The sequence below is a fragment of the Nilaparvata lugens genome, chromosome 1, assembly GCF_014356525.2.
Source record: "Nilaparvata lugens isolate BPH chromosome 1, ASM1435652v1, whole genome shotgun sequence".
Taxonomy (NCBI): Eukaryota; Metazoa; Arthropoda; class Insecta; order Hemiptera; family Delphacidae; genus Nilaparvata; species Nilaparvata lugens.
The window spans coordinates 92,077,021-92,103,182 of record NC_052504.1 but is presented as its reverse complement, the minus strand read 5'-3'; the positions used below and the strand labels follow the sequence as shown (position 1 = coordinate 92,103,182).

Here is a 26,162-nt window from a genome sequence, read left to right as displayed (position 1 = left end):
CAGGTTTATTGATGTAATATTAACGGTTCATTCTCGTTTTAAATAATTAATTATATTTTATTAAGCAAGAAATTTTATTTTTCAATAATTTCATACTGAATTTGTTAATTAATTATAAATTCTACATTGTTGAAAGACGATCTAGCAACAGAACAAAGCGAGAAAGAGATAGCGCTATCCACTTTGTTAAATGATAGACAAGGAGAGCAATACCATTGCTAATCAAACACTGCCATTATAACGTGGACCTCACTATTGAGATCTAGGGCCTCTAAAGCCTGATGTTTTAGCTAAGCCGTAAATATTACCCCGCGAACCTTACCTTGCCTATAAATGTGCCGTTTCAAAGTCACGGAGGCAAAACTACGGGACGCGTACTGTACTAGTGAACCCCCTGGGCTGAAGAACTCGCTCATGAACTATCATTCTGAGCTGCCTTCTATCAGCTGTTGTCCATAATGGAAATATATTATTTTCTTGATTTAAAAAATCTCACTTTAATACTTTTCAGAAATGCACCTGATATTCTATCAGCTGGAATATACTTTTACAATATTTCACATATGAAGATTGTATGATTTTTTCCTCTATTTTATTAAGTATCTATACAATAGCATACAAAATACATACTGATTTTTAGATCTTATCATTTTTTGTCTAAAAAAGAACGAAGGAGTCAGTAAATTTTGTTGTCCAACGAACTTGTTCTGTAAAAAGGTTCGAAGAACCTCTGTGTTCAACATTTGAAAATGATTGATAAAATCGTTCAAAACTTATTGTAGAACATATACACCCACAGATTAAAAACAATTCTGGCCTTGAGTCAAAAGTTAGAACTCACTAACGCTAATTCAATAATATAGTAAAGTATACTCTTCAGAATAAATAGAATTGTTGAAATAATATTAGTGTTGCTTACCTCCCAGCCTTCCACACGCTGTTGCCAAGCTGCCAACTTTTCTAGACTTTCCATGCGCCGTTTGCGCTCGTTGATCAATATGGCAACACCTCGCATCGCATCCAGTGCCTCCTTGATTTTACCATGATCCATGTGGTCAGCCTGGAAAATGATTGATAAATTAGAGGTAATAAGCGCAATTCAAAAACAAAACTATTTCAACGATTCAATTTTAAAATGATATATTTTGCACTAAGTGTCTATCCTCTTCAATATACAGATTCTAAGACGATTTCTCCGGAAACACTCATAATATCCCTGTTCATGTGAATAGTTGCCATTTAATTGATTTCATTCAAATAGAAAAACTCCATAACTATTGTATAATATTTATAAGAGTTTATAAAATTCCGTTTCTTTCACTTTTGAAAAAGTAAAATATAATTCGGAACAAAGTAACTACTTTAGAGGTTTTATTATCAGAACACATGAACGATTGAATGCCAGAACTCTAGAATGAGCACAGAATCTGATACAGTAAACTAGTTAGTATTTTGAGAGGTAAACTACTGTTTCCAAGATTGTTCAGTATTCAAACTGTTTTCGAACAATAGAAAAAATAATCATCATCATTAGATTCAATTAATCATCATCATCATATCTTTTTACTCTCCTGTCTTCTTCTTGTTCTTCTTTATAGTCTTCCCCTTTCCTCTTTTTCATTTTCTTCTTCGAGGTCATCATCATTTTCTTCCGACCATTTCGTTAATCATTTACTTACGGACAAGTTTCCCGATTATTGGTATTCTACTAGCTATATTGTTAATAAACTAGAGTAGGCCCTACTGTAATATTTAGGAGTAGAAGATAAATAAATACGTTACATTGCTAAGCATTTCGTTCATTCCATTCAGTCACAAGTACAAAGATAGATCGATAGACAGAGACAGTCAAACTCAAACGTCATTCATATCTTGCTACAGGTCATCCAACCTAAACACATTACAAATGCTATACACTACTATACTAGTAGTTCTGTGAACAGTAGACCTCACGCAGTATTCTCATCCACAAGTACCTGATTGAAACTATAGACCTTATATAGACCTATTTTATGGAAATACAGCAATAGACTGGCTTCTAAACACATCTGTGTAATCACTTGTCAGCTGATTTATGATGAATAATTATATAGTCTGATTTTTACTCTAATATTGGCGTATGAAGGAGGCTCCTTTTCCCTTTTATATTATCCTTGAAATGCAACATTTCCAAAAACCTTGTATATACGTCGTCGCGCAATTAAAAAAGGAACATACCTGTCAAATTTCATGAAAATCTATAACCGCGTTTCGCCGTAAATGCGCAACATATAAACATATACACATTTAAACATTTAAACATTTAATCATTTAAACATTAAAACATTTAAACATTTAGACCCGGTTGCACAAAAGCCGGTTAAATTTTAACCGTGATTAACTTGACGAGAACCAATCAGAGAATGCGTTTTTGATAAAACGGCATCTCTGATTGGTTCTCGCGGAATTAATCACGGTTAAAATTTAACCGGCTTTTGTGCAACCGGACCTTAAACATTTAAACATTAAAAGAAATGCTAAACCGTCGACTTGAATCTTAAGGTGCGTACAGACTTTCGCTCTGCTCCGCAACCGAACGCCACACCAGCAGAGCGATTGATGATCGACCGGCGAGCAAGAGTGGTACGACCGGGGAACGCGAGAAGATCTAACATCTTCCGTAACGTTCATGATGGGTGCGTGGGCGGAGCGACTGTGGTTCGATGGTGGTACGAGGGCGGTACGAGGGAGGAGCGTGCTCGGTGCGGGTTGGAAGCGCGAATATGTATACGCAGCTTTAGACCTCACTTCGCTCGGTCAACTAAATACTAGTTTTTTGGTTAGGGCTACTCTTAATTATCAATAAATCGCACACTTGAAAATAATTACATTAATTTTGGAACATGTTGTAAGCGAAAATTTTAAAAAGGGTACTTGAATTTTATATTTTTATTTCTTGATATACTATACATTACATTTATTTCTTGAAATACTATACATTACACATACTATACACACCTTAGTATACTTGAGTAGTTCGGCCAGTTGAAGCGGATACTTGCATATCCTCTGCACCGGGGTGAGAAGGTAGCCGTCAAGGGGTATCTCTATGAGGCCCCTCATCAGTCTGCACGCCTCGAAGAACTTGCTATAGCTGTTGTGCTGGTAGAGCTCCTGCAAAGTGGCTATGGCCAGTGGATGACTGTTGCAGTACTCTGAGTACATTCGGAAGCCAGCTTGCTGCAATCATTATATTTCACATATTTTCACAAATAGTCAATCTGGTGATGACTTTTTCAAGATATAATGGAGAAAATGTTAGAATAGAATAAATATTAATTATATACAGCCTGTTTCTAACAGAAGACTAAAAAAAATAGATTGTTACCGAATCAAGTAATAATAATATCGAGTGACCTGGCTGGCTTAAGTCTGGTGTCAGAGTTTTCAGGTCGAAACTGATCAATTTCAGGGGCTCTGATATGACTGCTTTTTAGGCAGACGGGACAGACGACTTAACGTGTCCATCCGAAACACGGTAGTGGCCCGAGAATATATCTATATACAGGGTGTTTACGAACTCCCTACCTAGGGTATTGTTCCTGGGTAAAAAACATATCTAAATATCATATTTAAATTTTCGGAAGTCTTCAGTTACTCACACAGCGGCCACTTTGCTTTTTTTACTCATTTTTTCTCAAAAATGGTTAAACATACGAAATTGAAACTTTGCACGATAATTATAGCAACTAGACAAAGCTTGAAAAAATTATGATAATTTTTGAAATTCATAGAAAAAAATGGTGGCCATTAAAATGTTCTTTCTTTAATAACTCAGAAACAGTTTGTTTTACAAACACTCTACAAGAATAACTTTTTTTAGTAAATTCAATTGCCTATCGATTGGTACCAATTTTTTTAAGATAGAACCAATATTAACTGAGATATGACAGCTTTAGGGATAGGTGACCACTGAAAGTTTATTGCATTGCAAACCAAGGCATGCTGATAGAGTCGCCTCAATGATGCAATAGTCTCTATTTGCATTGAATGTTAATAGTAAGCGATTTTAGGTAATTTCAAACAATAAAATAACGTTACATAACCCTCTAAAAGTGGGTAACCAACCACTAAAACTACCATATCTCAGTTAATATTAGTTCAATCTTAAAAAATCTGGTACCAATCGATAGGCAATTAAATTTACTAAAATATTTATTCTTGTAGAGTTTTTGTAAAACAAACGCTTTCTGAGTTATTTAATAAACAAGATTTTAAATGGCCGCCATTTTGTTCTATGAATTTAAAAAAAATATAACTTTTTTAAGCTGTGTCTAGTTGCTTTAAATGATCGTGCAAAGTTTCAATTTCATATGTTTAACCATTATTCAGAATAAAAATAATAAGTGAAAAAAGCAAAATGGCCGCTGTGTGAGTAACTGAAGACTTCCGGACAATTTAAATATGATAATTATTTAGATATGTTTTTTACCCAGGAACAATGCCCTAGGTAGGGAGTTCGTAAACACTCTGTATAATACCAAATCAAGTTGAAAGTTGAAAATTACCTGTAATTGGAACTCTTGTAAGAAATTAAGCGACAGGTTGGTACATTTTGATATTTCTTGGAGCAACAACCTAATCTAAAATTGAACCTACAAATTTACTTACTGGAGAAATCGTTTATGAGCCAAACCAAGGTCTATAGAGAAAGAGGTCAGGACACCAATGTATAGTATGTATAAAATTATTTGAGACTTGCCAACCTGCCAAGTTGCACACGATTTAATGAGTACATTCTATTTAGACCAGATTTGGCCAAGGACAAAGGATAAAGACGTCAAGGACACGATCCTTGTAATAAAATTGGTGACAATGTTCTGAGTATTTGAAATACTTATAATTATTGTCGAATCGGAGTGTGAACAGGCTGATTCGAATTATGGCTGAAAAGAGATTTTAGGTATGGTTAAAAACGTTTTTCAAAGCCCCTTGAAAATGAAGAAATTTCCCATATAAACTGCCAATAAGTAAGATTAGTGTCTAAATTTTTCCTACTACTAGATGAAGCAATGTTTTAGTTTTTTCTCTCCGGTGAAATTTTGTAAACCCAAGTTAACCGTTAAAAATTCTTGGCTGACAAATGGTTCATACAGTCTACCAACAAAACCTTGAAGTTACTTCACTTCATCTTTACATCTATTGATATAATCGGAGAGCCCCCTGTGGGTTGGGGGAGCTTTGAGTCGATCATCGTACTCAAGAATGTGTTGAAAACCAGAATTCACCCGCAGTATCCATGCTTGTCGTAGGAGGCGACTGAAATGGACCTCAAGGCAACTCCAGAAGTTGCCTTGCCTTCAAACCCACGGGTTCTGCCCCATCAGGGCAGTTTCGGAGGGGCAAAAGGAAAACCCAAGAGACCAGAGATGGGGTGAAACTCCAGGCACAAATGCGGGTCAAGAGGCTGAGTCGAGGGGTGGCCGGGCGCTGAGCGCCCTAGAGGCAGTTTGGCGTCCCCTCCTCTCTCAGCGGAAGGACCTACATAAAGACCAGGAGTGGAACTCCCGTAGGTCAAGAGTTTTGGGTGAAGAGACCAAAACTCACCACTGCTCAAAGAAGGACGGCCATTTAGGCAAAACGTCTTGGGAGAGGTGAGGCTTCTGACCCTGCATAGTTTCGGTGGGGCAAAAAGAAAACCCAAGAGACCAGAGATGGGTGAAACTCCAGGCACAAATGTGGGTCAAGAGGCTGAGTCGAGGGTGGCCGGGCGCTGGGCACCCTAGAGGCAGTTTGGCGTCCCCTCTCTCAGCGGAAGGACCTACATAAAGACCAGGAGTGGAACTCACATAGGTCACGAGTAGGTGGAGTGACCAAACCTCACCACTGCTCAAAGAAGGACGGCCATTTAGGCAAAACTTCTTGAGAGAGGTGAGGCTTCTGACCCTGCAAAGTTTCGGAGGGGCGAAAAAAGAAAACCCAAGAGACCAGAGATGGGTGGAACTCCAGGCACAAATGTGGGTCAAGAGGCTGAGTCGAGGGTGGCCGGGCGCTGGGCACCCTAGAGGCAGTTTGGCGTCCCATCTCTCAGCGGAAGGACCTACATAAAGACCAGGAGTGGAACTCACATAGGTCACGAGTAGGTGGAGTGACCAAACCTCACCACTGCTCAAAGAAGGACGGCCATTTAGGCAAAACTTCTTGAGAGAGGTGAGGCTTCTGATCCTGCAAAGTTTCGGAGGGGCGAAAAAAGAAAACCCAAGAGACCAGAGATGGGTGGAACTCCAGGCACAAATGTGGGTCAAGAGGCTGAGTCAAGGGTGGCCGGGCGCTGGGCACCCTAGAGGCAGTTTGGCGTCCCATCTCTCAGCGGAAGGACCTACATAAAGACCAGGAGTGGAACTCACATAGGTCACGAGTAGGTGGAGTGACCAAACCTCACCACTGCTCAAAGAAGGACGGCCATTTAGGCAAAACTTCTTGAGAGAGGTGAGGCTTCTGATCCTGCAAAGTTTCGGAGGGGCGAAAAAAGAAAACCCAAGAGACCAGAGATGGGTGGAACTCCAGGCACAAATGTGGGTCAAGAGGCTGAGTCAAGGGTGGCCGGGCGCCCTAGAGGCAACTTGACAACCCCTTTCTCAGCGGTAGGTCCTTCAAAGTAGGCCAGGAGTGGAACTCACGTAGGTCACGAGGACTAATCAGTCTGAAGAGACTTCCAAGCATATCACACTTGGTTGCAACAAGTAACCAGGTGATGAATGGGATGCTAGTATAGGGAAAACTCCTGGTTCTTGTAAAGGACATAGATAGGTATTGGTTTGCCTAACTAACATACTACTTGGGAACACAATAAGCTTCGGTTGACGTGTGGGGTTCTTTGAACCTTGGGATCCTTGAATCCGTCCCTTCAAAAACAATAAATAATAATAATAATAATCGGATAGGCCGTTTACTCAAAGTTTACAATCTTCACTTCTATTACTACTTTCAGCTTCAGTTATTTCTTATTTTTCAAACAGTTTGATTTTATTCATTATAGAAAAAAAATTACCAATAATAATGTCTAAACAAATAATTGAATGGAGTTGCATTTATCTCAGTAAATTTATTAATAAATGATAGAGCTTTATTATAATCGAAAAAAACACCACCAAAATATACAATTGAATTCATTTGAATGACGGTACTTACATGCCTGAGAAACGTATCACCCAGACAGCTTTTATGGGGCGTGTCCCAGTCCACATGCCTCTCGAGGTCTTCGAGGAAGTCCGACTGGAATTCTAATAATTGTTCTAAATTACCAAATATAGTTGCGATCTGTTCGTCACTAAACATATCGTTTCGCCTTCTACATTCAGTCAGGTAACCCTGCAAAAGATGAATAAATAGAAGTTTGATAAGTTCAAAATATTTCCTCCAAAAATATTAACTTAAATACCAACAAAACTACAGAAATTCCATTCCGAACTACCAGAGAAAATAATTTAAGTATCAGAGACTATAAAATAGAATCCGTGAATGATATAAAAGTTCTTGGAGTGGTGACTCTGACCTTTCTTGGAGACCTCACCAAGAATACCTCAAAAACAAACTGAACTCAGCAATTTTCGTACTGAGAAATTTGAAAGCTATATTGGACTCCAGGGCTCTTAGAAGTGTTTATTTCGCACTGTTTCACTCACACCTGACCTACGGCATTATTTTTTGGGGAAATTCAAGTTGCGTAGTTGAATGCAGAATGCAGAAGTGGGCAAGTGGTCAGAATGCAGAAGTGGGCATTGAGAGTGATGATGGGAGAATCAATTCGAACAAGTTGTCGCCCCCTTTTCAAAAAACTTCAAATTCTCCCATTCCCAAGCCTATATATTTTCGAAACAATCTGCTTCATTAAGAAAAATCTACATGAATTTAATACAGGCGGAATATTCCATCAATACCCAACAAGATATAGGAACAACCTAAGAGACGACACACACCAGACAACCATGTATGAGCGAGGTGTTAGGAGTTCTGGTATTCGGTTGTATAATTTATTGCCAGCTCATATAAAAGAAATGACTGGTACAAAATTCAGAGATCAATTAAAGAAGGAGCTGCTGTCCATATGCGCGTACTCAAATGAAGAGTTCAGAGAGTACTACGAGTGTCGAAATGGGGTTTAGAGAGAATAGAAAAAAATGTATTGACTTTTCATGTGCCTATTTATGTTCTAAACTACGAGCGTCGAGATAAGGTTTGGAGAGAAAAAAAATATATTGACTTATCATTTATGTATTTATGTTCTGTATTTTATTGACTTACGACATTGACAAGTCCAAATACCCCTTTAATAGGAGGTCAGTGGATGAAAAATAATAATAATAATAATTAATATTACGTAGATTACAATTAAATAAAGTAGAACCTATTAAATTTTAATGAAAAATTTATTATTTATTTATTTACAATGCAAATGACACTAATGTAATAACATTGAAAGATAAAATAATAAGATAGTCCTTGTGCTATTTTTCTTCCAAATTTATAGGTGAAAAAGTTCGAAATAAGGACTAAATCTCTTTACTATGTTTAAATTTTACAATATGTATGAACTTTTAGGTGAGGGCTACTTTTATTTATCAGGAAATTAAAATCTAAGTATCCTGTAAAAGGCATTAATATGTTGAAACATGTTGTGAATGAAAGTTTTTAAAAAAAGGTATTTAGATTTTCAATTTCCTGATGTATGAATATATATTTTGATCCAGTTTCATTGCTATAACATATTATTTATTCACTTTAATCATTTATTGAATGAAACACTATAGTGTGGTCCACGTTATAATGGCAGTGTACAATATATTGACAATACTGTTGCTGTCCTTTTCTATCATACAACAAAACAGATAGCGCTATCTCTCTCTAGCTTTGCAATGTTGTCAGTTTGCCAGAATATTTTATTTTTACTTTTGACAGTGACTGTACAAAAGTAGACTAACAATTCTCAGCCGCCATTTTTTTTCTTCATTCTATCAAAATACTTTGGTACACAAGTCGTATAATTGATTTAAAATGTATTTTTGAAACAATGAAATAATTTTTAGACATTACCGTATGAGAAACACAAATTAAAATACCTGAAATGACATTTTAAAAGTTGATAACTAACCATCCTAGACTTTATCCATGCTTCAGTTAGCCTACACGTTTAGGTTAGACCTACTCGTACCGGTATAAATAATAATTGAAAGGTTATTTCAGAATTATTTCCAATGAAATTACTTATTTTAAAAAGGATTTCTATTTTTCTATAATTTTTGAAAGAAATTGGAATAGAATACCTATCAAATAACTTAATTTCTGTTGTTTTGAAATTCAGATTGCTGTATCACACCTTTTTAAATTAACCGCCATTTCAGGTTTGTATAACAATAAAACTCTGATCTCAGTTATGGAAGCAAATTTTTTAATCAAATTATGAAAAAAATATCTTTTCTTGATTAATTTGACATTAAATTTATTATTTTATTAAGGAAATGATAATTATTATTAGATCAAATTTAATGGGATGAATTGAGTAACAGCTGTGTACACTCAGTGGCAAAATGGAGAGACTTGGCAACGTTTTTCTCCTATCTTTCTTCACTGCCATTATAACGTGGACCTCACTATATAATCATGACATAGGAGGTAAAACTAGGCTGAACCAATACTATTTCTCTCCAAAAATTTTGATAAAATGTTGTCCAAAGGTCAAGGTTATTGAATTAATTACACACGGCTTCATTTCGAAATTTTACTAATTGTGATTTAATAGTATATTTTTTCATGCAATAAGTGAATTTGAATTTCTTTTTCTTATGGCGCTACTTCTCAATTACAAAAGATGTAATATCTTAGTGATGCGACATACCTCGGCCACATCACGCAGGACTTTGACGAAATCGCGCTCGGTATTGATGAGCTCGCGGACCACCCTCGACCTGACCTGGTCGTTGGAGAGCAGCGAGATGCTGGTGCGGCGTCGCAGCTGTTTGCTGCCTCCCGACGCTATGGCCGCCAAACAGTCCTCCACCGTGTCCTCCTGGCTCACTCGCAGCTGCAATCACAAACACAGACATTAATCAAATGACATTGTAATCAAATTTTACTCCTTTTCGTTATTTGTGTTCATTATCTAAGAACCAATACATTTCAAATATTATCAACATATTGCCATTTGAAAGTTTGATTCTTTATTGATTCATACAATAAGTACATGATAGGGAGAGAAAAAAAAAGCTAAGGTTGTGCATTCAATATTTTTTTCCTTTTTCTAATCTATTGGACATGTTCTTAGAACATAATCTATGCAATTGAAATATTTTAACCAGCTTCTGTTAGCTAACAATATGGCTTCAAAAGTTACTTTTTTGAGGCAGATGGTACACATAACCTACAAAAACTACTGGTCAGAAAAAATTGAGAAAAATATGCAAGTCTCCACTTCAATATAGCAAAAATTACATCAACTTTGTTTTTTGAAAATCTGAAAAAAATTAAATTATTATGCATTTTAAACTCCTTTTTCACATTCAATGTTCGTTCTATAGACTTCAAATTCATAGCAACTTGTAGCGCTGTTCTTGATGAATAGAGTTGATGCTTAAACTTATTTTATAGACACAATAATAGCCGCTGGTATGTGTACCTTTAAAGCACGGTTTTACGCCTGCTATGCTCGGGCAGCAAGTGAATAGTACAGCTGGAGCGATCTAGCGGAATTAGTTTGTCCCTAGAGCTAAGCACTCGACGTTAACCTTGTGCTTTTCCTCTCCCAAATTTAGATAAGGTTACACATAGTCCGAAATAGGTTATGTTTTGTAGTTGTTCACTTCACAAAATTATCAGTCCTTAATTATTTTCACAAAGTAGATTTTTTAATTTAGATGCTTCAAAACCAAACATAGAAGAAATATTTCACATAGGAAATATTCACATATTAAATAAATAATTTTGCAGTGCCAAAAAACAAACCTAATTATTCTAAAAGTATAAACCCAACCTGCCCCTTAAAAATATAATTAGAACCTTTTAGGTTATTTAGACAAATTGAAATTTAGCCACTTCAGTCAACTTTCTGTTGAACAACCTTCTCTATCTTTTTCTCAATGTAAATGTGTGACATAAATGTGAAAAATAGAGAAACTGAAACAATGAAATTTATTCTTCTTTCGCAAAACAAGATTTTTTTACAAAGAATCTCTCTCTTAGAATTAAACTGGCAGAAATTGTGTATAGGCACTGCCAATGTCATGAATCTTAGTTACCTAAATTGAATACTATATAGTTGCTATTTTAAGACCTTAAGCAAAGTATTATACGGCCATTTATACAATTATTTATTATATAATTAATCACAGTAATTAGTTATTGTGATTCATCATTCCTTCAATTCTAGACAAGAATGGAAAGTTTGTTGACCTCACAAAAAACAATGTTCCACTTAAATCTGGATTTGTAATTAAACAACAGTGACAGTGAACAGTGGAAAAATAATATTATTATAAGTTTCAATGGTATTATTCATACTCACTCGGCCGGGCTGAGTGAGTATATACTAATTAGAAATCGTGTGAATTATATTTTCACTGTTCTATGCTAATCCAGCTTAATAATAATTATTACAATTTTACTTTATTTTTAAAATGTACTTTATCAATAATAAATAGTTTTATTTTATAAACGATTTCTCATTGCTCCATTTACTGTATTTCAATATTTTTTAAACTAAACTATTGAATTATAAATAACTATTTTATACAACAATTTTTGTTACTTTCACTTTTTGTGTAGTTGAGAAGTTGATATTATGGTAATTATTCATATTGAATGAAAAAGGCTAAGAAATTTTCATACAGAAATCTGTGGTTTTCTGACAATTTGACAATATCTTAGTCTTTTTCATAAAAAATTATTAACGGAACTTACCCTAACAAAAGCGGAAGGAAACCATCCGACGGTGTCATTACGGGCCCCCCACCACCAGTCCCTGTCCAGGGTATCAAGCACCTCGATGACGTCACCCGCTCTGAACGCCAACTCCTCCGTCTCCATGGCAACGTGGTCCCAAACTGCCTCCGCCAGGATCACCACCTCCTCGTCCATTGCCTGTTGTTCACAACAAACACAAATTATTTAATTGTTGATTTGAAAAATAGAGTTATTCACTCTATCAAGATTTCACTTGATCAAGTAGTTCATAACAAACAAGAATGAGTTGGTTAATATGAAAAATGGATTGGGTGATATTCACTTTAATATTTCAGTGATTAAGAACCAGGTAGGTAGACAACTTCACTACGTCCAGTTTTCAGTACATCAAGTTCATGTTGCTTTCAGAAAGTCCAGTGGATACAGTATCATATTATATTCGAATTATAATGTGGAACACCCGAGGTGACATTTACTTCATCAAGATTTCAGTTGATCAAGAGCCAGTCAGGGTAACAACTTCAGTACGTCAGTATGTCCATCATTCCATACGTCAATTTTGTGTTGCTTTCAGAAAGTCAAGTGGATACAGTATCATATATTCGAATGATACTGTATCACAGCGTGCAACACATCAGCGACATTCACTTCAAGATTTCAGTTGATCAAGAACCAGTCAGGGTAGGCGACTTCAGTACGTCCAGCTTTCCATACGTCAACTTTCTGTTGCTTTCAGAAAGTCCAGTGGATACAGTATATTAGAATGATACTGTATCACAGCGTGCAACACATCAGCGACATTCACTTCAAGATTTCAGTTGATCAAGAGCCAGCAAGGGTAAGCGACTTCACTACGTCCAGTTTTCAGTTCAAGTTCCTGTTGCGTTCAGAAAGTCTAGTGCACATATTTAACTCTAACGCTCCAGGTGGAAGTTTTGTCATCTTCCACAAAATTCCAGATTCGGAATTTGTAAACTAGGTTATGTTTATAGAATGCTTGTAGTAAATTCAGCACAAGCAGGTAATGTTTTCTATTTCTCAATTATTCTTCTTTAGATTATTATGATAAAAAATAGTGTACGTTACTTGGACGTGAATGTCTTTTGCAGTGGTCGAATGCAATTTTAGTCTCGGTTAACGCCTCGACTAGAAACACCATTCTCGCCTGCAAAAGGCCCCTTCCCGTCCATGTGACGTAAGATACTAATTTATGCACTACTATGTTCTACGCATTTGAAAAACTATTCGTTCACAGTTTATCAGCGAACTATTAAAAGGTGACATTGCAATCGCAAGTCTTTGAAATCTATGAATTGTAAGTTTTAACTTTTACCAGCCTATCCTTTCAACATTAAGGACTTTTTCATTTAGTATCATTGCACTGTAAACTGTTACAATTTCCATGTGACATTCTCATTTCCATTATGGTCCAAGAGAAAGTTTTCACTAATTGGGGAAAAGTGAATCAATCCTAAATTTGATAAATTATTATTAGATAAAATAAAAAACTTGAAAGCATGATGCGTTGGAATAATAATAAAAATTGGAAGAAATTCACTTATTCTTCTATTTGTTTTATTTATTATTATGACTTATATCGGCAGAGAGATCCTTTTGGATGTTCTGCCTTGCCGTATTACCCAATGTCATTTTCTATCAACACTCAAGTTTATAGGTTATGTCTTGGGTTATTCATGTTTTCTCACTAAAAATTTGCACTTTCACTTCCTGAGTTTTTATTTTATAAAGCTTAAAATCAAGAACACTATTTCTAAACACAAATTCACATTTAAAAAGCAAACAAATATAAAATTTTGATGATAATATTTGATAAAGAAATTACCAGTTCGAAAGATTTCTTCCTTTCGCTGAGTGACGCAACTGATGATTCGGAATCGGAGAGCATTTCATCATCTGATGTTGCTCCTCTCTCATCTTCGCTAAGAACTTGGTTTCTAGCTCCTGAAAAATATAATAAATCTTATACAATTTCATGTAAATAAATAAAAACTAGATAATCCTGTAGAGATTATCTTGTAGAGATTGGAAGAAGTGCTAACAATTCAATATTCACCATTTAATTACAATTTCATGTGAATAAAACAAACTAGATAATACTCCTGTAGAGATTATCTTGTAGAGATTGGAAGTAGAGCTTCCAATTCAAGTGCTACTATTTTATCTTCAAATTCAGAACTGCCTGCTTAAAATATACAACGCAATTTGAATCGGGAAAGGAAATTTGAATGAAACCAGAATTGACATTTTGGATGAATTTGAATTTGAGCTACTAACCTGAAGGTTTCCGTCGCATGAGCGGCGAGAGATCGTTGATGCCTAATGGTTGACTGATACACCTCCTCATGCCCAGTCGGTCGAATTCCAAAGCGTTTCGATCTGAAACAAAATCTTGAATGTTAAATCCAAGTTTCCATAACCTCAAGTTCTTCTTCATATCATACTTTTATTATTTAGTTGTTTTTATACATTCTACATTGACTGACAACTTTTTTTATCTCATTTTCCCACTAGTAACAGGTGATTTTTTTAGAGAAATGTCAAATAAATGCAGTCTTTTAACTATGAAAACGCTTTATCTCTCACTAATACACTCCCATCTGGCCTATGGTCTATGCATTTGCGGAGCCACGACCAAGAGCAATCTTGATAGAATTCTCATTCAACAGAAGAAAGCACTAAGAATAATGATGCATCTAAAAAGAAAGGACTCTGTAAAACTGGTTTTTTCGTAGCTTGGCATTCTTACAGTTTACGGGCAATATGTATTTGATGTTATCATGTATGTTAGGAATTACCCTGTAGAAGAACTACCATAGAGAAACAATAGCGTAAGTAGATATCCCATGGTGTAGGGCGTTTATGTCGCAACTTTTACTGTTATCTCAAGCCGATTACTGTCGATTATCGTCAATTTTTACTGTTTTGTTGGTGTGATAGTGTATGAACGGCACAATTTGAGAAACTACCAGCGTCATAGAGCTGCATAGGAAAGAACTACGTGAACTATCGGCTTGAGATAACAGTAAAAGTTGCGACATAAACGCCCTATACCATGGGATATCTACTTATGCTATTGTTTCTCTATGGAACTACGGAATGAGACTCATAGCTACTATATTAGATTTGGGAGGATAACGGAAAGACACAGGTTAGAATTTTTCAAGAATAAGACGCACCACATGGGAAGGAAATACTTCATAATGCTGCCTTAAGAATTACAGGCAATAGAGAACATAAAAAAATGAGTATGAAGCTCGAGGAGTATTTAATATCATAGTCTCAGTACTCCCTACAAGAGTTTACGGATCACACTGTAGGTTTATGATTGTTGTTTATCAATTTTGCTACTACTTTTTATATTATGTTTGTTTGTATTATATTGACGCTGTTCCTGATGTACCTGTACATGATTATGAATAAAGATTTTTTCAATTCAATTCAAAGAGCTTCAAGTTGGCCTTACTGTTCACGATGGCGACCGATTTAACAGTTGTTAGTGATTTATTCTCAGTTTTGTTTGGCAATTCATCATGAATAAACTCACACCTGAACAATACTTGAAATTAGTGCAATTTTATTTCGAAAATGATGGTTCTAAGCGGAATACGTATCGCGCCTTACATCCATTTTATCGTCAAAAGTTGACATTACTGTTCAAGATGGCGACCGATTTAACAGTTGTTAGTGATTTATTCTCAGTTTTGTTTGGCAATTCATCATGAATAAACTCACACCTAAACAATTCTTGCAATTTTATTTAAAAAATGATGGTTCTAAGCGAAATTCGTATCGCGCATTACATCCATTTTATCGTCGACAAAATCGTCCATCAGAGCAGTTGATTCGATTAATCATGGAACGTTTTCGTTCCACGTCTATTCTTATTGATAACTAGCTTCCCCAGAGACGCCGTACGGTGCGTACAAAAGAAGTTACATACTGACAAGTTCCTGTCAAATGGGATTATTCCCGAAACATTGATGTATAAATAAATAAATATATAAATAAATAAATAAAAGTGATTGCTACTGTAGAGCATAACATTGAGGAAGCCCCGAATGTGTCCATCCGCCATCGAGCACAGGAGTTGGATATGTGTCCATCCACTTTATGGAAGATTATCAACTTTTTCATTCCTGAATTGAACAACCATGATGTCTCAAGTGCTGTGGTTCCAACAAGACGGCGCATCATGACGCACAGCTCGTGCCACAATCGATTCATAATAATCGATTATAATTAATCCATAATGAGTCTTATACTGGATTGGATTAGGATAAATGTTTATTTTAAATTATCTATATCCATTATGTAGTGTTTCATTCTTGTGTTATAAATTAAAAAAAAAAAATGTCATGGCTTCCTTGAATTGGTCTTTTTAAGTTTGTCATTTGCTTGTGATTTTGTTACTTTGTCTTATCGTTTGTAAGTTTTGAGATGTGACCTGGTTTCCATAATTTTAGTTATTCTAGTGGTTTGAATAAGCTCTTTTTCTTTCTATGTTTGCTGTACCTAGTTGTACGAACTCACTGCCGGCGCACAAGTTTTCTTTGCCGGTAGTGCCATTTTGTAAGTTAGAATATTTATTTTATCAATCTGTATTATTTTATGGCAAATAAATGAATTTGAAAAAAAAAATTATAATGAAAGGACTCACATGCTAGTATTTATTGAAAGAAACGTTGGTGAACGCCTGATTTCACGTTTCAGACCTGTGAATTGGCCTCCAAGATCTTGTGATTTAACACCGCTAGACCACTTTCTGAGGGGTAGTAAAGTAAAGTAATTTCTTGAAGTAAAGTATAGTTAGTATAGTTTCTTATATAGTATAGTTTCTTGAAGTAAAGTAATTGGTCTATGCGGATAAGCCACAAACGCTTGACCATTTGGAAGACAACATTCATTCGTCGTGTTCTTGCCGATATACGGCCACAAATGTTGGGAAAAGTGATAGAAAATTGGACGTTTAGATTGGACTACTTCTGAGCCAGCCGTTGCGGTCATATGCCAGAAATCATATCCAAAATATAATAATAATAATAATAATACTGAGGGTGATGCTCACATAAGCTCTTAGGCTTGTGCGTGGGTAATGAGTGAGAGGGATGATGATGAGAAATGACAACTACGTTTCAGGTGGACGGGACCGACGGCTTATCGTCGCCTCCGAAAGACGGGGTGGCCGTATATCTATGTGATTGTGTTGTGGTCAAAAACTATTGCCCCGGTCGAGATTCGAACTCGGGTTCTCTTGATTATTAGACCTACTCCAACAAGCCACCCAAAAATATGCTATCCAAATGACACTTTAAAAGATTATCTTTTAAAACAAAAATATATGTCAATCGAATAATCCATTCTTGTTTTATTGCATAAATTTAAAGTTCTATAACTCTAAAAAAACATCCGTTGTTAGATTGCACCTTCAAGATCCAAGCTGAATCCAAAAGTCAAACATATTCAGCATCAACTGGAATCAATAAATACTCACGTCCTAACATTGAGATCCTGCGTGGAACTGTTACTACTCTTCCGCGGGCTGAGGTTGGGTCTGATCTTGATGGGGGACGGGGTGCTGAACATGCGCCGGTAACTGTTGCGCATCTCCCAGTTGAACAGGCGTTGGCCGCCGAGATCGGAGTGCGTTCGTCGCACGTTGCGCGCCCCGTGTGCGCCACCCCGGCGCGTCACGGCGTGCGCGGCCAGATCGGCGCGCAGCTTGTCGATCAGGATCTGGTTGATGACGTCTGAGGTCGGTCGCGACGGTTTGCCCTCCGAGCCGGTTGTGCCTCGTCGTCTCACCTACAAACAAAAAATCAAACTCAATTAAAAAATATATATATTTATTTGCATCTGAAATAGAATAGAATAGAATACGTTAATCCGCCAATAAATACAATTTAATGTACATTAGGTGTCGTCAAGAATAAAATCCTACACATATTCATACACATATATTATCATCACACAAAATAAGTATTTACTACATCGACGGGCAAATTGAAAAATTCCTCTACATTATATAATGGGTTCTCTGTTAGCAGCTTTTTAACTTGAGTTTTAAAACGGGCTTGATTCATATTTCTCACACTAAAAGGCAGCTTATTGAATGCCTTGATTGATAATATTCTATAATGTCCTTGAAGTTTCTTGAGCCTGACAAAAGGAACATTCAGATGACATGCTTGTCTGGTGAAATGCCCGTGTATCTCAGACCTACATTCAAGAACATCCAACTCGTCCCTGACCCTGACCAAGAGTTGCATGATGTACAGGCTGAACACAGTCATAGCCTCCAACGAGACAAATATTGGACGACAATGAGCGAGGTAGTCAGCATTGGCCATAAGCTACTACTTTTTTCTGAAGAAGCAGCACCCTACTAGTATTGGCTGCTCCACCCCATAGGATAAGCCCATATTGAATTAAACTCTGGAAAAACCCGAAGTAGGACGTCCTCAAATATTGCTGAGGAACAAGAATTCTCAGACGTCTTATAAGAAAAACCACTCTACTGAGCCGACCACATGACTAATCAATGTGGCATGTCCATGTTAATTTTGTATCTAGAATAATACCAAGTAGCTTAGCTGAAGTGATTTCATCTTTTATATTTTTCAAATTAAAAATAATTGACTTGGTTTTTTCTCGATTTAATAAGAAGTAGTTTGCCTGAAACCAAGAAGAAATGTCGTTTTGAGCATCAGCCATCCTTTCCCTTAACATATCCAGATTTGCACCACATGAAAGTAATGATGTGTCATCAGCATAGCTCACTATCCTACTATCCACACTCACTCTAATATCATTTGTCATTATTATAAAGAGCAATGGCCCCAGATTCGATCCCTGTGGAACGCCATATTTCACATATCTTGGATGAGAGAAGACACCATTAACACAAACCGTCTGCCTACGATCCGTCAAAAATGATCTCAACAGCTGATTGCTCTTTCCCTCAATGCCAAAGTGTTCAAGCTTAGCCAACAATATATCATGGTCAACAACATCAAATGCACGGCTCAGATCGCACATGGTTACTCCAGCAAGGCTATTCATCTCAAAACTCTTCAAAATATCCGTCACCAAACTCTCCACAGCTTCAATTGCTGACCGACCAGACCTGATGTGAATATACTCTTGCTTTCAAAATATTCATACAATGCTATTGCCATACCAGTCTCAAAACCCATTGCAAATATTGATCCTACTGATATAGGTCGAAAATTGGCAGGATCGTCCCAACTCCCTTTCTTATGAATTAAAACTCATGCGTATGATAATGTTTTATTTGTCAAAAAAATATTTTCAAATGATTCAATAATCAATTTTCATAATTTAGATAAAATAATTTGATGGTTCATTTTATTATTACATCATAGCCAACAAACTATTTGACAACGGTGCAGAGCTAGAAATGGATAGAGCCATCTGATTTGTCTAATGAAGAACAAAGATAGCAAACTAATATTAATCACTTTATAACATGGATCTCATAGTAAAGAAGAAGTATTACAAAAGTGGAGTAAAGTTCCCGGCTGTAGTATAACAGTCGTAAGGCTGATTGACGGCTTAAGGTTGTGCATTCAATTTTTTTTAAAAAAAAAAAAAATGTTTTCTTTTCCTAATCTATTGGACAGGTTCTTAGGATATAATCTATGGAATTGAAATATTTTTATCAGCTTCTGTTAGCTAACAATAGGGTTTCAAAAGTCACTTTTTTGATGCAGATGGTACAGATACCCTACAAAAACTACTGGTCAGAAAATTTTGAGAAAAATATGCAAGTCTCCTCTTCAATATAGCAAAAATTACGTCAACTTTGTTTTTGAAAATCTGAAAAAAATTAAATTTTTATGCATTTTAAACTCCTTTTTCACATTCAATGTTCGTTCTATAGACTTCAAATTCATAGCAACTTGTAGCGCTGTTCTTGATGAATAAAGTTGATGCTTAAACTTCTTTTATAGACACAATAATAGCCGCTGGTATGTGTACCTTTAAAGCACGGTTTTACGCCTGCTATGCTCGGGCAGCAAGTGAATAGTACAGCTGGAGCGATCTAGCGGAATTAGTTTGTCCCTAGAGCTAAGCGCTCAACGTTAAATGATGTATTAAGGCGAGGTGGAACTTCCGTCAGTGACTCCCCACCAACATAAGCCATTGGAATATTATTTTTCCTCCACCTACTATCAAAAGTCTCATTTTACACCCTGGAATCGAATACTAAAGTACTACTTTTCCTCCCATGGGACTAAAAATAATTCCCAGCGGGAAAAGTGATCACTTTTACTCCCAAGGGAGTAAAAATAAACCCATAAGATTAACATGGGAAGAAGTCCGACAACGCCGCGATTGAAGAATGATAATTGCCCATAACAATGAATAATAATTAGCGCGTTGTGCTTCGTTGCACCTCTGCTCACTATAGCAGCCACAGCAGTCACTGTTACCAACTTCATTTTGATTTTGCTGCACTGGTGCTCCATATAACCTACTAACTATTTTGCGTTGTCATGCTGCACATCTGGAGTACGCAAAGTACTCACTTTGCGCACTAGTGCGGAAAAGTGATTCTTTGCAGCCTGCAATCAGTGCACAAATGGTCACTTTTCAGGGTATCTGTAGGAAAATTAGTTATTTGTGCATCTAGGGACTAAAGTGCAACTTTTTCTCCCTGAGGGAAACTGTTGTCGCCCGATGGCGTAGCCGAGGGCGACAATTTCCCTGAGGGAGAATAAGTACTTTAGTCCCGTGATGCACACAACATTTTTCCTCCACCTACACCAATACCTATAACAATGAATAATTTTACTATATCTTCAGACAATATGCGAGACAATATGGTAACAGTGACTGGGCTGCTATAGTGAGCAGAGGTGCAACGAAGCACAACGCGCTAATTATTAAGTAGATATTATAACCAAGGACAACGACAGCACAGCCGCACCCACCCACAGCACACACCACACAGCTGCCCCCCGCCATTCAAACACTACTACATTATTCAGGCAATTTTACCCATAATTACCCACTTTTCATATTCAATGGTAACTGTAGGAAAAATTTAAATGTGAAATACGTGCGCAAAGTTCGTTTGCTGCACTCAAGAAACCATTCCGCCCTCGCCTACGGCTCGGGCGTAAACGTTTCTTTCGATGCAGCAAACTGTCACTTTGCGCACTAGTTGCACAAATAACTATTTATTTTATTTTTTGCAAAGAAATTGCTGGGAGAGCTAGGAGAGGTGGGCGGGAGTGTAACAATCTCTGACAATCTTTGATGATTCAAGAGCATGGATGTTAGTAAGATAACCTCTTGATTTTTTTCTTCCTTTTTTTATTCTTACAATACCTATGTAGTGCGAAAGATTTAAATGAAGAGCATGAACACTGGATGAAAGTTTATTTAATGAGAGATTTAATACTTACAGCGGGCGGACTATCAATGTCATCGTCACACAAGTGGTCGGTATCGTGCGACTCAGAACTATCACCAGTTGTCCGTCCCACCATCTGAAAAAAACAACGAAATACATATTAGAAAAAGATGATAATATGATCATTTTACACCGTTTCGACTGTTTGACTTAGTTGAAGAAATGCAACCAAAACACGAAACACTTATAGTCCAGTCAATATAGAAATTGGCCGTTTTATGTGTGTACTCCGCAACACGCAAAAGGAGTGGGACACTTTATTTGCAAATCAATTCAATCGAATTGCTGCTGCCTTCGACATGTACTCTTCTATCACATAACCTCTTTTTCTAGTCGAATTGTATCTACTCTAGAAATTGGCCATTTTTTGTGCATTGGAATATGGGCTTCAGTACACTCAACAATACATTTCCCATTTTTCGACCGAATTTGACTTATGATGCATGATTTTGGACCGCCTTGACGAGCCGAGAAGAATGAAGTGTAGTAAGATGGAATCTGACCATTGTGTCGAAAGTTATAAGTGTTTGAAATTTTGATCCTTGAGGTGTCCTTAAGCGCGCCTCTCCACTAGGAAATACTGAAATGAAGTGCATATATCGGGTGATTCTCATAGAACATAATCTTATGAACTTATGTCATTGTGCGAAATATCAATGTGAAGACTATGTAGTTGGTGATGATGGTTGAAGCTGAAAATTAGGTGTTTTTCACAATACAAGGAGCATTGTTGTCAGGTGTACCTGGAAATCTATATGAGATAGAGTGCTCTACCTGATCTCAGATTGTAGAGCACAAATTGAATTATACATCTAAATGGTAACAATCGGGAGATATTGTTGATCAAAAACTAAAATTTATCAAAATTGATTTTTCTCTTCAAATTTTACTCATTTTTGAAAAATCATAACTCAGTACTCATTGGGGATAGAGAGTTTCGAATGATCTCATTTTATTCAGAATGTCATATTCTAGAAAAAAGCAGGAGCAAATTTTTCTGTCCGATTACGGGATTTGGCAGAAATAGCTGAAAACTGGAAAATGAGCCGAAAATACGAGGTTTTTGGGCCACTCTGTATCTAGCACAAGGAAATTTTGCATGAAGAAATTGGTTCTGGACTTCTCTTATGTACCCCAATAATACATTAAAAAATCAGAACTACTATATAAATTGCATGCACCAATGTATATAGTGACTGGACTATTATACTTGCAAAGCAACTTGAATAGACTTCTTTTTGAGGTGAAATGAAATAGATGTTGACCTTCCCATTGGATTAGATTATCCCAACATAATTGTGTGGAGCTAGATAGATAGATAGATAAATGTCTTTTATTTTCACTTAATAACATTAAAAAAAAGTGATGTGGGCAAAGTTGAGGCAAAAGCTGTGGTTCATCAAGATTTTGAAGAGGAAAATATTGGATAGAGAGTATTGAGACTGAGCCTGTTTTGTTCCTCTCCCAATAATCTCTAAGTTTTGTTAATTGCACAATAATTGAATGAAGTTAATACATTTAAATTTACCTCAATTTGAATGCCACTGTCACCACTATTGCACTTTGCCTCCCTTGCTGCCTTCTTGCCTTTCTTTCTCTCTTTACTCGATCTCCAAATCAATGGTCCAAACCTGCAAATAATATTTGGTAGAAACTCATGAATAAATAATATATTGTTCCTCATACACTATTTGGAATAGGTGATATAATGCAACATTTTACATTAGTTGGTATTAATGAGTTGATTCTTAGTCCATTATTAGCTTTGACAGTAAGGTTGCCTCCTCGGTTGCAAACATAGAAAAAAGAGTCTACTGATCTTTGAATTTTTATCCATTTGTAAAGCATTAAATATGCTACATCTTTGATCTTGGCTGCTCGGCATATAATCAATGGGCAATTTACATCAAGGAAACTTCTTGTGTTAATCTCTAAAAATGTTTTCAGAGCATTTTTACCTCTGGTACTATCAAATATAACAAGACAAATTGAATTTTATTTATTTCACACAGGTATTAAAACAAATTCATTCACCTAATGATGGCTTATACGTGGTTTTACCAGTAAGCATGTACATGGTTAACAGTGAACCATGCTGTATACATGGTTTCAACAGTAAACTATGATTTTGTGGAGGTAACAAATTTCTACAACACTTCTTAATATTTTTCTACAACAGAAAATGTGATGGCTCCTCTCAAAATTACGGATTGAATCAAAATATTACGTTAACTTTGCTCATTATAACTTCAAACCACTAATCAAAGATTATATATTATATAGCTTCATGATGGTGCGGAGTCCCTTATGTGGAAGTCCCATTCAACCATGGGTACCGTGGAACCTCGATATGGTACACCCCGGTATAGAGTAGTACATTATTCTGCAGTCCCTGGAAACTTTTATACAGGTGATTCTTAATTATGGTAAAATAATTTAATACGTGATAGTAGAGGTAAAAATAAGAAAAAAGTTCTTATAAAATAATATATATCCATAAACGCTTCATTAGCGAGCTATACAGGGTGAAAGATTTCGCCCGGAATTCAGTTCCTCTAGTGAAATACACCGATGCTGAATTGTTTGGGGACTAGTTTTTGAAAAACTTATGCTGGATTCATATGGAAAAATATCTGAAAAATTGAATTAAACTAGTCTGGAAGCTGTAGTGTGAGTAGTTTTTGAGAAAAAAGTTGAAATATGCAAAAAATCTAAGTAGAAAAACACAGACTTCTACGTTTGATGCCCAATAACTTTAATGACCAGTAAACAAATAATTTTTCGCTATAAAAATTGTAGAGAATTTAATTCTGAAAAGAATTATGTAAGCTGTGTAAACTAAATTTAAATAAAAGTTGAATAAAATGTATTCTTATGTAGTACATTACACCACAAAAACTTGCTCTACTATCACGTATTAAATTATTCTACCATAATTAAGAATCAGCCTGTATAGCAGATATCTCTATATAGCAGAAATGTCTACGGTATATAGCACACCTGGTTTTAGTACAAACCTCTTAATAATACATGTATGAGCGGTCCCTTGAGGTGTTCTATATCGAGGTTCCACTAAATATATGATTTAAGACGTCAATGGACCTTACGACAGATATACTTCAGCCCGGACCGACATCTGTATCTTATTATATTTTTATAGTTAATTATTATGTGTATAATTGATAATTGTATACCTTGAATCAATAAATGAATTATGAATTAATTATTTATGTTTAGATAGGATACAACTGATTTCACTAGAATAAAAATTGAGACCTGAACTGACCTGAACTTCTCCGAGGTATCATCCTTGTTGACTAGAGGTGCGGGGGCTACAGGGGCGGTGCCGAGAGGCGGGGTGGGGGTGGGCGACTCCCGGGAGGGCAGATCTGACTCGTCTTCGTCACCATCTTTACTGCCCCCGAAGCCCTTTCGGTAGAAGCGCAACGAAAAACTTTTCCTGAATTTTTGCAGAACACTTTCACTCGTTGATCCTGCAATAATTGTAATAGCAGAATAAAACAGATTGAAATAGAGAATGGATTAGTGAGATAAATACAGTAGTTCATGACTCTTGAATTAAAACAAATTTTTAATTTATGTGATCTATTGAAAACGTGGCATGTGTTCAACACTCATTCTTATTATCTGTGATAATGTCAGATTTAAATCTTATTTCAAAGTGCATCTATCATCTCATACAGAAAACAGTTCTACCAAGCATGGATGAGATTAATAAATTCAAGTAAAAAATTGTAAATTACGATTACAAAAAACAGGAAGATGGAGAGTTTGATCTTGACCTTTATTATTTTATGTATAAAAAATTAATTAATCTTGGCAAGAACTTCTTAAATTTGAAGATATTCAATTATCCTCTAATAGCAAGATTTTCACAAGATTAAGCAGTGTTAGCATAGAGTCTTGAAGAAGATGTAATAATTCACCTTGAGATAAAAGGAAATTGAACGGTTTAATGTGATATTAAATGCACGTAACTAGTCTCTAACAAGGTATGCAGCCTATTTATCAACCCTTGGATGGGATTAAGGATATACTGGGTGCGGCAGGAAGGGTGGATGTTTTTAGAACAGATAGTATTCTGATTTGGGTAGTCGGATTGGGCCAGCTGAAGTGAACATGTGTTCGGTAGATCATACCATTTTTTCTTGTCATTGTTTAATCGGCATCATGGATTCGTGGAATGTGCAACATCGTGTGTTTACTTACGACAGTTTTGTGCGTAATAATGAGTGTATCATTACAGTTCAGCGCGAGTTTCGTCGTCATTTCAATCTTGCAAGAAATGAAAATGAATCCACTCGTAACACCATTTTACGTTGGTTAAAATCATTTCGTTCAGTAGGAACAGTAATGAATAAACGACCACCAGGGGCTCATCGCACTGTACGCACTCCACAAAATGTGGAAAGAGTTCGGCAAGCCATACTCCGTAGTCCTAATCGATCTGCTAGGAGACATTCTTCTGAACTGAACATCAGTGATCGGTCAGTAAGGCGTATTTTACATAAAGATCTAGGATTTCATCCCTACAAAATGGCCATGGTTCAACAATTGAATCCTGGCGATTATGTAAAGCGGCTGAATTTTGCTCGAGAAATGGAGGCCATATTTGACCAAAATGAAAACATCATTTTGTTTACGACAGATGAAGCACATTTTCATTTGAATGGTACCGTTAATCAGCAGAACTATCGTTATTGGTCAGATGAAAATCCAAAATTAATGCATGAGAGACCATTACACA

At 36.2% G+C, this 26,162-nt stretch overlaps 1 protein-coding gene across 1 annotated transcript in view; it reads right to left on the bottom strand.

The window, feature by feature from the left end:
• Positions 1-26,162, bottom strand: part of LOC111055461 — a 209,632-nt gene that overhangs the window by 3,531 nt on the left and 179,939 nt on the right. Inside the window, exons 11-21 of the mRNA XM_039419615.1 lie at positions 24,681-24,888; positions 22,923-23,025; positions 21,387-21,470; positions 17,475-17,757; positions 14,230-14,343; positions 13,778-13,896; positions 11,932-12,111; positions 9,875-10,060; positions 7,171-7,350; positions 2,998-3,219; positions 920-1,060 (exon numbers count right to left, since the gene is read on the bottom strand). Coding sequence (XP_039275549.1) covers positions 920-1,060; positions 2,998-3,219; positions 7,171-7,350; positions 9,875-10,060; positions 11,932-12,111; positions 13,778-13,896; positions 14,230-14,343; positions 17,475-17,757; positions 21,387-21,470; positions 22,923-23,025; positions 24,681-24,888 — 1,820 coding nt within the window. The remainder of the gene's footprint in view (positions 1-919; positions 1,061-2,997; positions 3,220-7,170; positions 7,351-9,874; positions 10,061-11,931; positions 12,112-13,777; positions 13,897-14,229; positions 14,344-17,474; positions 17,758-21,386; positions 21,471-22,922; positions 23,026-24,680; positions 24,889-26,162) is intronic.